At 38.0% G+C, this 17,580-nt stretch overlaps 1 protein-coding gene across 18 annotated transcripts in view; it reads left to right on the top strand.

The window, feature by feature from the left end:
* NEDD4L (NEDD4 like E3 ubiquitin protein ligase) overlaps nucleotides 1-17,580 on the top strand; it is a 308,711-nt gene that overhangs the window by 247,402 nt on the left and 43,729 nt on the right. For 10 of the 18 annotated variants that reach the window (XM_087958563.1, XM_087958564.1, XM_087958571.1 and 7 more), the window contains 5 exons: nucleotides 3,585-3,659; nucleotides 6,589-6,648; nucleotides 11,662-11,793; nucleotides 13,077-13,196; nucleotides 16,097-16,297. In XM_087958563.1, coding sequence (XP_087814689.1) covers nucleotides 3,585-3,659; nucleotides 6,589-6,648; nucleotides 11,662-11,793; nucleotides 13,077-13,196; nucleotides 16,097-16,297 — 588 coding nt within the window. The remainder of the gene's footprint in view (nucleotides 1-3,584; nucleotides 3,660-6,588; nucleotides 6,649-11,661; nucleotides 11,794-13,076; nucleotides 13,197-16,096; nucleotides 16,298-17,580) is intronic. The other 8 variants (XM_087958566.1, XM_087958567.1, XM_087958572.1 and 5 more) reach the window with 2 other exon arrangements.

Below are 17,580 nucleotides of genomic sequence, written 5' to 3'. Positions count from 1 at the left end.
AGATTTTATTCTTACTCATAATTTTAGCGAACTTGATAAACCAAGTAAAAGTTCTCTGAATGCTTCATTGACATAAGTAAATAAACACCAGGTGGAATTTTCCTTCCTTTTTTTGAATTTTAATTTTAGAAGTTAAATTCATATAATAATTTTAACAGGATCCAATCTGGTTCCGTCACAGGGACCAGAGATTTAGTTTTCTGAGCTATCAGACTTGTGCTGAACTTCTCCATCCTCAGGGAACTTCTTTAGATAAACCTCTGCTCTCGATGACCGACTCACCCACATTGCATTCTGCAACATTATCCTGGGACACGTAGATTTGTCTTCATTCATAATTTTAATAATTTATTTTCATATATAAATGTGGCATACAACTGGAAAATTTATACTAACACCCTGTGTATTGAGATAATTATGTTAGTGCATCAAAAGGTTGTTTGGCCTGCTTTCTTAACTTAATTGATGGGCTGGGATGAATATTACACCAGTGAGTGTAAGTTTAGTTTACTTTATTGTCATTGCACCTCGTACAATGAAATCAAACACCATCGTAAGTGCATATCATGACCGTGAAAATAAACACAAACATACATCGTTCACACTCCACACATTGAACCAAAACCCCCCCGACACCGCACCAGCACTACACTATACAGTAGAATTCAATAGAGCTACTGCCCTGGGATAGAAGCTGTTTTTCAGCCTATTTGTCCTTGTTTTTATTATCCTGTACCATCTGCCAGATGGTAATAGTTCAAAAAAAGGGTTCCCAGGATGAGATGGATCTTTGAGAATGTTTTGAACTTTCTTAAGGTAGCGGGAGCTATAAAGCTCTTCCAAAGAAGGGAGAGGGCAACCAATGATCTTCTTGGCAATGACGTTAACCCTCTGCAGTGCTGTCCTATCTGCCACTGTGCAATTGGCAAACCATACAGAATTGCACTGGGCTGTTTTAATTATAAACGACAGTTTCAGTGGAAGTTTCTTTTAGCAAATTGTCATGTATACATTTAACGGGACAGCACCTTGCCCTTTTAACATTTAAGTACTGTAATAAGAAACCAAAGTATGGAAAATATTTTTTTCAAAACTAAAGTGCGGGGGGGACCTAAAGAAATGTCTGTACAACATTAAATATTATGAAAGAACAAAAATATGTTATCCATAATTAACAAGAAAATTTATATTTAAAAAGGAGTATAAAATGTACAAATACAGTTGAGGAGAATAAAAACATTACCCAACATGATGTTTGAATTGATGGGTGTAACTTATCAGGAAAGCATGTATTAATATCAATACTAAATAGTGTCCATGTATGAGTAAGCCTGATCTTTATCAGAGGATCTCTTAAACAAAAATTGTTGAGATAATTCTTTCTTCAGTGCCATTTCCACATTGTGGATTACCATTGAGCCAATGTTGTGCTTTCCTTGTGCAGTCCCATCGTAAAAACAAATCTAGCTATTAATAATCTAAGTTGAACTAGTTTCTTAATTTTGTTTTTTTTAAGAAGTACTTCAGTTTTGCCGTTTTTTGTACTTTAGGAAATTCGAACAGCTGACTTACTACTGCAGGATTCTCATTCAAGACATTTTGTGAAATTTTCTCAATTTCATCAACTTTTAATCAAACACTTCAGACGTTGACACCAAAACTTGCTTATGACTTCAGTCTAAAATGATTTAGATTAATATGATGCAGTATGATGGGAAAATAATGTTGCCAGTAAATTACTAGTCTACTCTAGACATTTCAAAACCATTTCTTTATGATTTGTTGAAATGTATTTAAAAGGAATTCTTAAGCATTCTTCCTCTCCATTCAGTTTCCTCTCCTAAATCTTAATACCAAAGTTTTAAGACTTCCAAGATGTAAATTCTTTATGTAAAAGTAATGTTCCTTATGATTAAAAAATAATGAACATGCTACTATTCAAATGATTTATGAAGATGAAGATAAATAAACTGCTTAATCTGAACCACATTGGAATTTGTCTCTGTTCTTTCTGTGATAAACATTTAATAGAGCAAATTTATCCTTGCATTTGAATACTGAAATGGAAATATATTTCCATTTTAACCAAGCTTCTAATGATAGCTGTGATTATAGATTTATAATAGTTCGGTCTAATGGAGAGTTAAGAATAAATCCAGTTTTACCCATGATCTATTTCATTTAGTTTTCCAGTAATACGAATTTTCAAACTGAAATCTACCAAAATTAATTTGACATTCCTAAATTTCCACTTTGATTTTGTTATGTTGCATTGTGCTCCTATTGATATGAAAAGAATTGGTGTATTCTATGAAGGCTTAATTTATGCTTTTTCCTAAGAAAATCCTTTTTCCTACAAAAATCCTTCATTTAAGACATTCTAGGCAACATATCAGTTTCACATCTTATCTGGCTAACAACCCTGACCCTCAACAAATAGGGATATTAAGCTCAGAGAAAACATTCCAAAAAAGATTATTTTGTTGTCTGAAGGCTGTGAAGTTCTGCTTAAATTGATATTCCTATGATGAGTTTAGTGGCCATTCAACATTACAATGGCGCTGAAAAAAGTGACTTATGATTGTTTTTCACACTTACAACAGTTGCAGCATCCCCAGGGTTACGTGATCAAAATTCAGATGCTTGACAAGTGACATTTATTTATGACTAAATAAATCAGGGTCACCTGATCACCCTTTTCCTGACAAGCAGAGTCAATAAGGAAACCAGATTCACTTAACAATCATGTCATTAATGTCTGCAGTGATTCACTTAATAACTGTGGTAAGAAAAGTTGTAAAAACTCAGTTAACAACTGTCTTCCTTAGCAACAGGAAATTTGGGGTCCATTGTGACATAAGTTGAGGACTATCTTTATTGTTCTGAGGAATTATTCCTTTGTAAGTGGGTTTATTTGATGTATAATTTAAGTGTTCCACTATGAAAAATAGGAGGACTCTGTTACTAGTAAGGAAACACAAGTCTGGCATGGAAACATATTTTAAGTTACTTATTGTACATGCTTGAAAGGCAAATATTTTTCACCAATCTTGCAAGAATCTTCATCATCTTGCAAGATGCTTCATACGATTTTAAGCTATTTCTCTGTACCATCCTTAGAAAATACTGACAATTGTTCACATTCCCCAAATAATAAATGGAATCACTGAAGATGGGAAAAAGTGAATGTTCATGAAATAATCTTTTTTTTTTCTCTTTCACTCATGAATAGCTTTCCACCTTATTTATTTTGTCCTATCAACAGTCTGCCCAGAATTGAGGAAATTCAATTTCCAGCAAGGGTACCATTTTTATCTTGTCCATGCTGGCTCCTTCCAATACTATATATAAATTAATAATGTATATATTTCTGCCATTTAAAATTGAATTCAAGATTTTGTTCATGAAATGGAAAGTAAGTTTTCTGGCAATCAAATCAAGCGAAAGAAGGGTAAATTAACCTATTAGCTGGAAGAAAGGTCAACTTACCAAGTGGATGAATGAAGGCTATAGGATGCCAGGGAAAAATGTATATAGGATGCAGTCACAATGTATATAAAACAATCTTTTTTTTTTTATTCCAGCAAAGAGATCCCTCTGCAAGGTTGAGATCTTGTAGTGTAACTGATGCTGTTGCCGAACAGTCGCATTTATCACTGGTAAGTAGACATTTCTTGGCTATTGTATTTGTTTGTTTGTTTGTTTGTTTAGCAAATTTTAGGAATGCATTTCTATTAAAATGTGTTTGGCTGCATAGGAGGGTTTTGTTTTTTGTTTTTTGCTATGGATATCAATGCCTAGTTCTGGGAAAGAGAGTTTAATCAAAAGGCTAGTTAACTTCAATAAATGCAGAGCAAAAATACCATTTCTACTGGCTGGAGAAATCCTTTCTGTGATGGTAGTATCATCACTTTGCTACATGGGCTTAGAGGATCTCGACCATCCTTGAAATTCAATGCTGGTGGGTTTTTTTTTTCCATTTGGAAGGTGATTGTTTACAATAACCATAGATGTATTTCCATGTGTACAAAAAAAATGTTGTCCTTGAGTTGAGCTCCCACTCCCGGTGGCTACTATGTACTTTTCTTTACCATAAACACAACATTTCCAGTCCAGTCTAAAAAAATTGGTCAAAAATGGACAGATCCAAGTACAAACCAGGATCATTCCTGCTTAGCTTCCAAACAGACAGAAGGTTAGCTGTGGGTTTATGTCTATGAATGAAGGCCATTTCAATTAAAAACCAAGCACTTCTGGATTAGTGGTTTTAATGTAGTTTGTAGTCATTTGTACAAAGATAGAAATGGAGGAGTCTGCTAGAGAGAGGGACTCAGGACATGGTCTCAAGAGAACTTCTAAGGAAAGGGAAGGTTGATAAGGCAGAAAGAGTTTTTCTGTCAAACATTAAGAAGCCTGTCAACCATCTAAAAACTGTTTTCTTTTTTTTCTTTTTTTTAAAATGTATTCCACATACATAATAGTGGAAAATCGGGAAAACAGGGGTTTTCTCTCCCCCCCCCCCATTTCCCCCCCAAAATTTTCTGGTTTTTTTTTCAGGCCTTCCATCTCTAATTCCACAATCCTGGAGTTGGGATTTATTGCTATTTAAAGAATTGTTTTAAATTGTTGATTCATTTGAATGTTCCTTTGCTTTTGTCCTTCTAAAATGAACACCATTGATTGTACTTTATATCACCTGGGGTTGGAGGTACCACACTTTATTTTGGGGACAATTCCCCCCCTCCCCTCAGGTCACATAATGGCAGTGTGGGCATATTTTAAGAACTGCCTATCCATCAAGCCGATTTACACAAAATAAAATAACTTCTTGCTTACTAGGAGGAACCATACCTGGAAATTATAGGAGAAGAGCAGGTGAGAGTTGTGGGGGGCAGAAGCTTGATTCAAGGCTATAACCAAGAATCTGGTCAATTGAAATTCAGTACTAAATTGGTGCCTGATAAGGTCAATGGAATTTAAGAGAAGTTGGACTTGAATCATTCGTGGCAATGTAAGGACGAGTGGTGGGATTCAAATTTTTTTACTACCCCTTCTGTTGGTGTGGCATGGTGGGCGTGGCAGGGGAAATCTCCAGTCAGAGGAGATATTTGCTGGTTCTCCGGACTACTCAAAATTTCCGCTACTGGTTTTCCAGAACGGGTCAGAACCTGCTAAATACCACCTCTGGTAAGGACGCTTAGCTAATGACACATTTAACTCTGCCCACTACCTCTGCTTGCTCTTCTCCTTCAAATAAGCCCAATTGAGCAGCTGGCTGTCATCATTTTTGCATCAGTCCATTTTCAGATCCATGCTGTCCTGTTTCCTTTTTATTTAGAGATATATTTAAAATATGTATGTCACCCTTGAAACAGAGTTTTTCCACTCTAGTTATTTCTAATATATATATATATATATATATATATATATATATGAAATTTCAGTGTATGTATTTCAAAAAGTATTTCATCAAGAAATAGTCATTGCTATGTATATTTTATCCTGAAATGCATATTTTATATGCTTTGGGTAACTTTGGGGTTCATGGGTACAGTACAAATACAAAACAAAATACAATACAAAATATCAATAATAACAGAGTATCTGTGAGCCACTTCACTATGATTTGAATCTCAACCTCATTGAACCTGTTTTTTGTGATTCAATGCTAATTGGGCCGATATATGTTGCAGTCCAACATTTGAGGTGGAACAGATGTTGTCCTAGATAGAAAAGATAAGGCTGGTTCACAGTGGATATGGACGAAACAATTATTTACGCATTCTTCTTTCTGTGCAAACTTGAATAATTCTCTGTTACATGTAGGTCTTGGGTAATTCTAAATTAGGTCTCCGGCTTGTATCTTTGGATTGGATGCTTTGCTGTAATCCTCAATATGTCTTCTCTCACTTTAATCCATATGAAAATTATATTGCAACATGCTTTATTCACTTATTCTATCTTGTTTCCACAAAGATTTTTTTTTCTGGGAATACAAATTTCACACTAACCTGGGGCAAATTTCACGGGCAAGAATATTACTCTTCGTTATTTTAATCTGGGATTCCTATATGTGATTGAACAGTAAAAAAAATATGCACAGCATTTTTCTCCTTTTAGCAGCTAAGGTTTATCTCTCCCCGGTTTTTCTGTATTTTATTATGATTTTTTCTGGGAAAATCATCAAGCTCAGCTTCTTCTTTTTTCAGCTTGACTCTACTGAAATCTTTGCATTGGCTGTGGCCAAATCCAACTTGCTTCATTTAATTGTTCACACTCCCGTTTTAGGTACTGTCTTTGTATCCTCTGCAGGGGAGAGAAAATTCATGATCAAGGACACATTGCCTTCTCTTTTCTGATGCCTGTTTTATATATACCTACCCAACTACTTTGATGGCAAGGAATTATTTGTAGTCTCTACATATTTAGCCAGAGCTAGTATGTAATAGACAATAGAATGGTGTGTCTAAAAGATATATATATTTCTGCTGTTCTCTGCTATAAAATGAAGATGTTTATCAAGATGCCATTATTTCAAATTAGCTTATTGATCATCCCTTAACTATAACAATTATTATTATTTAACAGCCGAGTGGCCCATCTAGAAGACTTCGTTCTTCCACGGTCACTGGGGGTGAAGAGTCGACGGTAATAATACTTTTATCCAGCCAAATCTATATCATTCTCCTCCTCTCTTATTCAAATCTTTCTTCTTCTTTTTTTTTCCCTTTGTTGTCAGAATATCACTTTTTCAGAGTGTCAGGGATGGATGGTGACAAAACAAAGCAAGTGACAAAACATATGCAATGTCATGATGAAAATACTTGTATCAAACGTTGGAAGGCAAGTGGGCAGGTGTGGCATTTGCATGATGACTTCACCTGACACCTCTTGTCATTTTGGCCTTGGTGGATTTGCTGGAGATGCTTCTGCTTTTAGATTGGGCCCAGTTTGCTTTTAGAAGATTCCCTACTTGGGCAACTCTACGGATACCATACATCCATACCCCAAAAGTGCTTTTTCAAAAGGCAGCTGGACTTCCTTTGTTTTTCCTTGAAGACATTTCACTTCTCATTCAAGAAGCTTCTTCTGAAGTTCTGAAGAATGATAATGAAGCTTCTTGGATGAGAAGCAAAAGATCTTCAAGGAAAAACAAAGAAAGTCCAGTTGCCTTTTGAAAAAGCATCTTTGTGACAACCATGATCCGGATGACTGAGAGAATCTCCGTAGACACATTTTCATACCTTGGTGGTAGTGAACTGATTGCATCTTCCCACCATTTTCCCAGCTTGAGTATCTTCTGTAGTTGTTCGGCTACTTCAGCCTGCTATGGAAACATTCTCAATATCTAATTGGATATTTCCCATGGTGTTACTTCTGATAGCAAGTTCTCTTCTCTTCCTCCAGATGTGGCATTTTGAAAGTTTATTAAAACGTTGCTTCCCAGCTTCTTCTTTTATATTGGAGAAGTTACTGAAAGGCAAAAGAATCATCCATGTGTGCTTACATGCAGAAAAATTAGAGGTGGAGTAGAATTTACCCCCTCACAAGCTGTAGATTACCTAATGGGCAAGTAATTATCCCATCTCTGACTTCCATGTAGTGGAGATGCACCTGTGTGAGTTTTTTCTCATTTGAATCAAGCAGAGAATATAGCAAAATAGGAATGGATAATTGCAACAAAGCAGGGATGTCAATTTTGTAGACAACAGAAAGGGGCAGAAAATTCTTAAAACAAATTTTGAAGAAATATACTTGGCTTATACCAATGAAGTTGCACAGAGCATTTAAAGCAGGGATCCCAACCTTTTCGAACGCCGCAGCCCGGTTCGGCGTCAGCTGGGCGCCGCCATCTTTTGACGAAAAATCACTTCCGGTGGCGTCACGGAAGTGATGATTTTATCCAAAATGAGCGGCGTAGCGCTCGGTGAGCTTTTCGGGTAGAAATGGCTTTCACCGGAAAAGCTCATCGAGCGCTTGGCGCCGCCATCTTTTTGACGAAAAATTGCTTTTTACCAAAAAGATGCCGGCGCCCAGCAACCAGCGCCCGGTAAGGCTTGTTCCGTGGCCGGTGCCGGTCCGCGGCCGCGGTTGGGGACCCCTGATTTAAAGGAAGTGGTTTGCAACGTGTATCAGCACAAACCTTTGAATTATTAAACCAACCATGTTTCTTGCAACTGCTACAACTGCCTGGTGTGGGTTGTTTGAACTTATTGTGCATGCACACACCTCTTTCACTCTTCTACAGCAACAAAGTGAAGCATGCACACCCATGTGAAGGCAAACATGAACTCCTTTCAAAGTAACCATAAGAGCCTTGTCAAAAAAAAAAAGAAGCTTTAATTATTTGGAGAGAGATGCTTCGTTTGTGCTGGCAGGTTTTGCAAACCAGCTACTTCAAGTATTTCCCAGACTCAAAAACTTATAAATCAGATTATTGCAAAAGTCCAACAGGCGTCTACTGGTAAGACACAAAACAACTAATAAGAGTAATCAGAACAAATTGCAATTGTTTTCAGTGGCTTTTCTTCAAGAATAGAGATGCCAAGAAGACAGGGAGCCAGTATTCCCATTGTCTATGTTTATTTATAAATTGGAGGATGGGGGAGGAGTAATGATAATAGAAAGAATCAGGGAAAATCTCTTGTTATTAAAGAGTAGTTTTTACTCTTGGTGTCACATGTGTTGGGGGAAAGAACACTCCATGAAAGGACTCTCATTTGAATAGCAAATAATTTATTTTATTCCAAGAGACATTGTTTCGCTTCTGTACTAGTCTGTTTATTGAGGTCTCATCCACGTTTTAACTTACAGATTTTGAAATGTCAGTGAAAACTAGACAATTTTCCTGCATTGAATATTTTTCCTTTTGAACCTGCTGTACATTGTTATATGATACAGTAGGATGAATCCATTATGGATTCCTATTACAGTGGATTCCACAGCTATCAGCCATCAGAGAAGACCATCTGATGGGGGGGGGGAGGCTTAACTGCAGAAAAAGGAAGTTCTAAATTTACCAAATTTATGTTACAATCCGAAATTAAAAAAAACATGACTCAAGTTGAGGGAGAATTAAAAACAATCAGGAATAATCACGTTTTAGTATTATTTTTTATTTTAAAAGGTTCAGGCTGTGTTGGAATATATCCAGTTAAATGGTTTAGTAATTTCCTGCGAAGGAAGGAAGGAAGGAAGGAAGGAAGGAAGGAAGGAAGGAAAGAAAGAAAGAAAGAAAGAAAGAAAGAAAGAAAGAAAGAAAGAAAGAAAGAAAGAAAGAAAGAAAGAAAGAAAGAAAGAAAGAAAGAAAGAAAGACTTGTGATATCAAGTTCCACTCTTGGTTTTTTTAAAGAAGTGTTTTATTTATTTGATTTATTTATATCACCACGATTTTATAATCTAGAATAGGGGTGTCAAACTGGTGACCCGCGACCCGGATGCGTCATGCTCAGACCACGCCCACCCCAGCTTCACGAAGGGAAAAAAATGTTGCAATACGTCACATGACACTGTGATCTAGAAAAACAATAATGTTGTGATATTTCATACTATGTGAGCGGAATGCAGTCACATGCATTTTCCTCAGTGATGGTGGACAAATTTGTATCTCTTAACTTCTCCTATTCCTAACCCACTATTAATGGAGCATAGTCGTGGGCTAGGCAGCTATTGGCATGATACACTTTCAACACTGAACATACTGCTTTGAGACAGAAGGAGGAGTTCTAGAGAGCATCCGGAGGCCTCAGTTTCCAAACAATATTTTTCCATTTGCAAAAAAATAGTTAAAATTAGGGGGGGGTTCAAGTCAGGGAAGTCACTTTTGGAACAAAAGCCTATGTATAAAAATGAGGTGCCACCTGAGAATAAAGTTTGTTTGGCTTTCAAACTGATTTAACACACTCTGGCATTATTCTATTAATATACTGTACTTGATGTCGTTGAGTAACCCATTTTCCTAGTTCATTTTTTTTTCATCTTAGACTGATGCAATGATCCTTTTCTCCTTAGCTACTTTTTTACAAGGAGTTTTAAAAATGTTTGTTTTCATTCTAGCAAACGTATATCAGGGCATCATCATGTAAAAAATAGTAATTTTTGTTCATTTCATGTACGGGAAATTATTTCAAGGTGTCATTATTTCCATATAAAGATCACAAGCTTTAATAAACATGGCCTGCTATTATTTTATAACACAGTGACTCTTTGAATCAGAAAACAATACAAAATCAGATTGTCAAAATTGCAAAGTAATGTTTAACATGGAAGGAAGAAAGGGGGGTATTTTTTTTAAAATAATATTTTGTAATCTGCACAAGTAACCATGTTTTAGCTTGTCATTAAAACTACAAGCATTATTTGGTATTTTTAAAGATTGTTCAGCTTCAATCAAAAGTTTCCCTTGCTCCTATCTGTTTCATTAACTTCTAAAAAAAAGGATGTATGCTTGCATACATGCATATGAGGTCATGAAATATGTACCCATTTCTTAGTGTATATAAATATAGAGTTCATGCATGTACAGATGCATATTTATATGATTTATTAGCAATAGCAATAGCACTTAGACTTATATACTGCTTTATAGTGCTTTAAAGCCTTCTCTAAGCAGTTTACAGAGTCAGCATATTGCCCCCAACAATCTGGGTCCTCATTTTACCGACCTCAGAAAGATGGAAGACTGAGCTAACCTTGAGTCTGGTGAGACTTGAACTGCCGAACTGCAGGCAGGTAGCAGGCAGCAGAAGAAGTAGCCTGCAGTACTGCGTTCTAACCACTGCGCCACCACGGCTCTTTTATTGTTCTTGTCCAGGCAGAATCTCATGGCAGGTTGTATTGTACATCTTATTCGTCAATATTAAGAATGGCAGGCTGTCTCAATCTTCCAGTAATTTCAGGGTTCACTGTGCAAACTGGGGCAAAATGTTGCAACACGAGAATCCTAGATTCCAAGGTTGATCATTACAGGGCACTTCTTCCTCATGGAAGTCACATTTAAATCATATTTAATGACATCAAAATGCTCAAAGGGGATGCAGCCATTAGCAGGAAGCTTTAAAGAAAAATGTTCAAAGCGTTGGAAATTTCCAATTTAATATATTAAACAATATAATGAACCTGTCAGTTTAGTAATTAACTGATGTCTTTGAAGTGAAGACTACACAGCTTGTGACCTAGCCAAAGTCACTTACAATAAAACACTAGGGACCATTTTTTCTGATTGGTACCGTTTTAGTGAAGCCAATGAAATAAGTTTTTCATCATTTAAAGTATAAAAGCTTTTCTAACTGTCTTTGTTCTCGTTCCTTCTAGTACTGTACTTGAGCACTGATTATGTCCAGGCTTTTTATATTCTTCTGCTCCTTTGTCTACCTTTAATGAACAGATCTCATCTTCAGCAAGGATAAAATGGCGATTACCTCTGTCAAACTGGACAGCATTTATAGCCTCTGTGAATCTCAGGGCCCTGCTATCTACTTGTGTGAATGTGCTAACTTTGCTTTTGTGATTAAAACTGAATCTTTATTTTTCTGAAAGGGACCCTTTTAAGGAAGGGTTCTGCCAACACATATCTTCTCAGTTGTTCTGTTGCAATTGTTGATTGTAAGAATGACTCACTGCCACAAAGTTAACACTATGGTAATTTCTTGCATAAACAGCCATCAGTGGCCTATGTTCATACTACACCGGGCTTACCTTCAGGCTGGGAAGAAAGGAAAGATGCTAAGGGACGTACTTATTATGTCAATCATAACAATCGCACTACAACCTGGACTCGGCCTGTCATGCAGGTATGAACTTCTTCTCCAGCAAAGCAGTGAGATTTTGATAATCATTTGCAGTTCTTTCAGATTCCAGATGGAAACTATGGGGGAGGACAGGTTCTGATGAAATAATTATCTCTCAGTGAAAAGAGATGTGCATTAGCTATAGCAGAATCTGCTATGGCACAGGGCCAGTGCCAGATCTCATGTACATCAAACTTTGGCAGGTCTGCAGCATAACACAAGCCCACACTATTGATAGGAGTGAGGTGGGCGATGCAAGACCATGTTCTTTTCAACCAGATGATTAAAAGCAGATTTCTCTTTCCCTGCTCATTTCAATGAAACTGTAGCTGTCAACTTGCAGTGAGTGAAATTGCAATTTCCTGGGGCTATAACATTGTTAATTGCAATTAACAAACTGAAGCTAGCTCCAAGCTGCACTTCTTTCCTCCTCGGAGTTAACCCACTCCTTAATTACAGTTTAGCTGCATTAAACATGAGATCAAATTAAACATAATTTTCTAATACATTTCCATTCTAAAGCAGTCCTTTTCAAACCTCAATTTTAAGTTACTAATTCTTGCATTTCCATAGCTATCTGTGATTAATACCATTGAACTTCTAAAGCCAAGAAATACAATGAAATAAAAATGTAAATGATTTATCAAGGAACATGGAAAGGCACATAGACAATAATTTAGAATCATAGAAATAGGGGTGCCAAACTCGCCATCTGGAGGCTGGATGCATCACACGCTGGCCACACCTACCCCAGTTTAGCAAAGGGGGGGGAGTCGTGATACGTCACTTGACAACAACATGACACCGTGAGTTTGACACCCCTGAAATAGAGGAAACTGCTAGAAGGATATTACCTAAACAAGTTGGCATGTACACCAATTAAGGGAACTTATAGGTAACAGTATATAATTGGAGGTTTTTTCCAAATTTTGATTAATAGACAAAAGACTGGTTCAAGCACATAGTCATAAATGACTTTTTAAATAGAAGTTTCTGTGGGGCATGTAGAAGACAACAGCCATTCATGCCATCTCCAGTTTGAGAGAAAACTCATTCAAAAATACCAGTAAAATAACCATATTGGGATGCATATAGAAGATTGTTCCAATTATAGTATGTTTCCTACATTGGAATGCCCACCACTGGAATGCTTTATTGAAAGCGGGAATGAGTAAGGAGTGCTCATCATGATTTATTGATTTCAGACATCCTTTATTATACCATAGTTTAGTTTTTGGTAAAGGAAGTCTTAACTTGTAGCTAACTTGTGTTTGCCTCTAATATAGCTTGCTGAAGATGGTGCTTCTGGGTCAACATCAAACAGTAACAACCATCTAAGCGAGCCTCAGATAAGACGGCCTCGTAGCCTCAGTACTCCCACAGTCACACTATCTGCACCGCTTGAGGTGAGAAGTTCTCTTCCCCAAACCAGGCCTGATTGCCTCTTGCGTTTTCATTCTTCCCATCTCATTAATTCTCCTCACCATTTCTCTTCTCCAGCCAACTTTACAATGTCTCTGTTGTATCTCAGTCATATTTGTACCTGTCTTTATTTTGAAAGATTACACTTGCTTGTTCTGACTACTTTTCCACCTTTAACAATTTAAGATTGGTTTGCTTTTCCAGTGATTATCTCCCTTCACCCTTAACATATTCATCTTCTTATAGGTAATGTGCTCCTTTGAGTATTCCTTCACATCTTGTAAGCTCACTGTAATAGAAACGTTCTACACATTTTGGTGCCTTCTGTGGGTATTTCATGTTTCACATTTGATGTTTTTTTTACTTTCGATATTGTTTCCATTTGTTTGACAAGCTTGATTTCTAATAGCTGTATGATGTGGAATACTGGAATAGATCCTGTGGAATAGTGTACTTCCCGAGGTTAGCATGGCCCCAGTCCTGATGTGCTTTCATAAAGCTGTAAAAACCTGGCTCTTCCAACATTCCCTTGGTAGAGTATAGCGACTGACTTTGGTCCTTCTTTTAATTTGAAGTTTTCATCTTATGCTATAAAATGTCCAGAGTCACTTTGTGATTGAGATGGCATGCAAGTCGATTAGTTGGTTGATTGATAAATTCATCCGCCTCAAGGGTTATTAGACTGTTTAGTTCTCTTCTGTGAGCTTCCCACTCTCTTTCCTGACTAGCATTAATTGCAGTTTCCACTGATAGTGGCTGGTTACTAGAGATAGTTCTTGACTTACAACCACAGTTGCAACCAGAATTTCCACTGCTAATCATCTTCACAGAGTCACACCCAATTTTACTTCCATTTTGACATGATTGTTAAGCAAATGACACAGTTGTTAAGCAAATAGCAATAGCACTTAGACTTATATACCGCTTTACAGTGCTTTACAGCCCTCTCTAAGCAGTTTACAGAGTCAGCATATTGCCCCCAACAATCTTGAGCCTGGTGAGATTCGTTCTGCCAAATTGCAGGCAGCCGGCAGGCAGCAGAAGTAGCCTGCAATACTGCACTGCGCCACCGTGGCTCAAAGCAAAGCCAGCTGGAAAGGTCACAAATGACTCTTCTAAATACATGCCAGTTGCCAAATTCCCAATTCTGATAATGTGAGCATGGAAATGCTGCAATATTTAAAAGTGTGGAGGATTGGTTGTAAATCACATTTTTCAGTGCCATTGTAAATTCAAATGGTTGCTAAATGAATGCTTGTAAGTTAAGAACTATCTGTGCATGTCTAACCTAGGAGGGGAAACATGACTGGATAAGAGAGACAAAAACGTCTTTGTTTTAGAAAATTCATGGATCCCACCCCCTACTGTAAAGCAGATGAGCTTATCACTTCTTTGCTATCTTGTATGCAACAAAAAGGGACTCTTCAAACTGGAAAGATTGTATTAGAGGCAGATACATTTCAACATAAGTATACGTGAAGTGATGCATATAGAAAGGGAGGGGAATCCAAATTTCCTGTGATGGAAATTGAGCTAGTGGTGACCAACAGTGGAGCTCTTGGCAGGACTCAGTTATAAATTTAAAAGTGCGGTGGGAGTCATTGGTAAAGGGATAAAAAACCAAAATGCTTTTATAAACATAGCGTGCAACCGTAGACTTGGAATATTTTATGCAGGATTGTTTATCAACCTCAAAGAAAATACAGGTAGTCCTTGCTTAACTACACTAATCGGGAGTGAAATTGTTGTTATTAGGTGAAGCACTTGTTAGGCGAAACTTCACATGACCATACCACTTCATGATGGCATTTCCAAACTTCCCTGCTGTGGTCATTAGGCAAGGACCTCAGGCTTCTCCTACCGTTCTGTGCTTGCCTCGGCTTCAGTTCCCCCACCTGATTAACTGCCCCTCACCTCTGCCTCTTTGACTGCCCTCCACTCTGTCGTTGCTGCCATGACCTACCCCTACTAACCTCCTCCATCTTCTTCCTTCCACTGCTGATGAGGTGTCCTGAGCTGAGACAGTTGCTGACCCTTAGAAAGGGCAAATGTGGCCTCCCAAATGGCTAGCAGCTGCCCAAATGGCTACCACAAAGAAGAGGGGGTCAATCTATTCTCCAAAGTACCTGAAAGCAGGAGAGGAAGCAATGGAAGAAAACTAATCAAGGAGAGAACCAACCTAGAGCTAAGGAGAAAATTTCCTGATGGTTAGAACGATTAGTCAGTGGAATGACTTGTCTCCAGAAGGTGTGGGTACTTGAACACTGGAAGCTTTTAAGAAGAGTTTGGACATTACTTGCCTGAAATGATATAAGGTTTCCTGCTTGAGAAGAGAGTTGGTCCCTTCCAACTCTATTATTCTGCCTCATGGAGGCCTTGCTTGTTGTGGTGGTCACCAGCACTGGAGTACTTGGCAGGACTCAGTTATACATTTATACATGTGGTGGAGACTTTGCAAGGCCTCTCAAAGGCCTCAGGGAAGCCTTGCGCAGAGTGGTGGAGCCTCGTGGTGTCAGAAGCCCTTGCAAAAGTCAGCCGGGGCAGCAGAAGTAGGAAGCAGCACAGAGGGCAGGGCTGTCAGACAGGCAGAGAGGAGAGGGAGATAGGAATTTTTTTTTGGGGGGGGGGTGTATTAAAGCACATGCTGTAGTCATTAATATGGGTGGGCTGCCAAGTGCCTGAATTTTGATCGTGTGTCTGCAGGGGATGCTACAGTGGGAAATTTTCAAAGAATCTTCGATGAAAAATAGAAAGTGTATTCTTTTCCAGGCATTGTAATGTTGGAGGCATCTTCTGTCATTTAAATTTTTGAATCTTGAGTAGGTTGTGGTACTCGTACTGCACCCCAAAGTGATGGCTGTCTTAACATCTCTTGTTTCTTTAGGGACTTCTCAAGGACTCTCCTATACGAAGAGCCGTGAAGGACACCCTTTCTAATCCACAGTCTCCTCAGCCATCTCCATATAATTCTCCAAAACCACAGCATAAATTGACCCAAAGTTTCTTACCTCCTGGCTGGGAGATGCGAATAGCACCCAACGGCAGACCCTTTTTCATTGACCACAACACCAAGACCACAACATGGGTAAGATGAACTTTCACTTTTTGGGTGAGTAGAAGGAGGTGGCAGGGGAAGGGAGAAACACTACTTTCCCAGCATCACTAAGCAGAGGACAACCCAAAGATTAGACAACTTATTTATTTTTAAAATGTAATTTCGTTAAGTAAAGGCTGGGGTGGGGGGTGTTTGATCACAGTGTTTGTTTTTTTCCAAATTTTCTAGTTTTTGTTTTCTGGTAACAAGTTTCAACAGTGTTTTTCTAGTTATGGATTCAGTTTATAATAGTTTAAACATCTGGCGTTGTGCCCCAAATCATTGATGGATTTGATTGATTATAAAGTCATTCTCTCATTGCAGTCATGTAGACAGACTTTCTCTACGATGGTCTGTCCCTAATCTGGTCCTTCAGTTTTCCCACAATCCACTTATTGCTACTGTAACTGAGTCTATCCACCTTGCATCTCTTTCTTACCCAAAATCATACTCTGGCTAAAAATATTCAGTCTTTCATCATTTCCAACAGGAACTAAAGATTACATGATAATACACAGCATTTTGGAGTAATATAAAAGAGAAGCAAGTGCCGTATATATTTCCTTGTCTTAAGAAACATGCAGGACAATCAGATTTGTTATTTTAACTCCTATGTGGCTATTCACATCCCTGTAGAATAAGGAGCCATGAGAGAGGCAGTCTACAATTAAAGAAGTATCAAAGTACCTAGTAATGCCTCAGGCAGGGGTCCTAACTCATGGTCTCCCGATTTCTAGCCAGGTGCTTTAACCATGACCAAATTGGCTCTCTTACGTGTCTAATACAGGGCTGTCAAACTCACGGCCCGCTGCCTGGACGCGTAATGTGCTGGCTACATCCATGCCCAGTTTAATGAATGGGGGGGGGGAAGTCGCAATAAGTCACATGACAATGCGAGTTTGATACCCCTAGTCTACTGTTCAACTATTACAAAGTCTGCACTATTACTGTTAATCTTCTCATCACTCCTTATCATCCATCCTCTCCCACTTGTGACTGTATGACTGTAACTTTGTCGCTTATATCCTTACGATTTATACTGACTGTTTCCTAGTATGATTTGATTACTTATTGTAATCTATGACTATCATTAAGTGTTGTACCTTATGATCCTTGACTCTCAATAAATGTATCTTTTCTTTTATGTATACAGAGAGCATTTGCACCAAGACAAATTCCTTGTGTGTCCAATCACACTTGGCCAATAAAGAATTCTGGCTTCTGGCTTGCAGGGCTTCGGCGGCAGGCAAGAATCCGCGATCATGCGCGGTTTC

This window comes from Notechis scutatus, chromosome 2, assembly GCF_049901735.1.
Source record: "Notechis scutatus isolate UNSWTSFEM ecotype Mainland chromosome 2, rNotScu1.2, whole genome shotgun sequence".
In the NCBI taxonomy this organism is placed as follows: Eukaryota; Metazoa; Chordata; class Lepidosauria; order Squamata; family Elapidae; genus Notechis; species Notechis scutatus.
The sequence above is the reverse complement of the archived record's forward strand: the minus strand, read 5'-3'. Positions and strand labels throughout refer to the sequence as shown.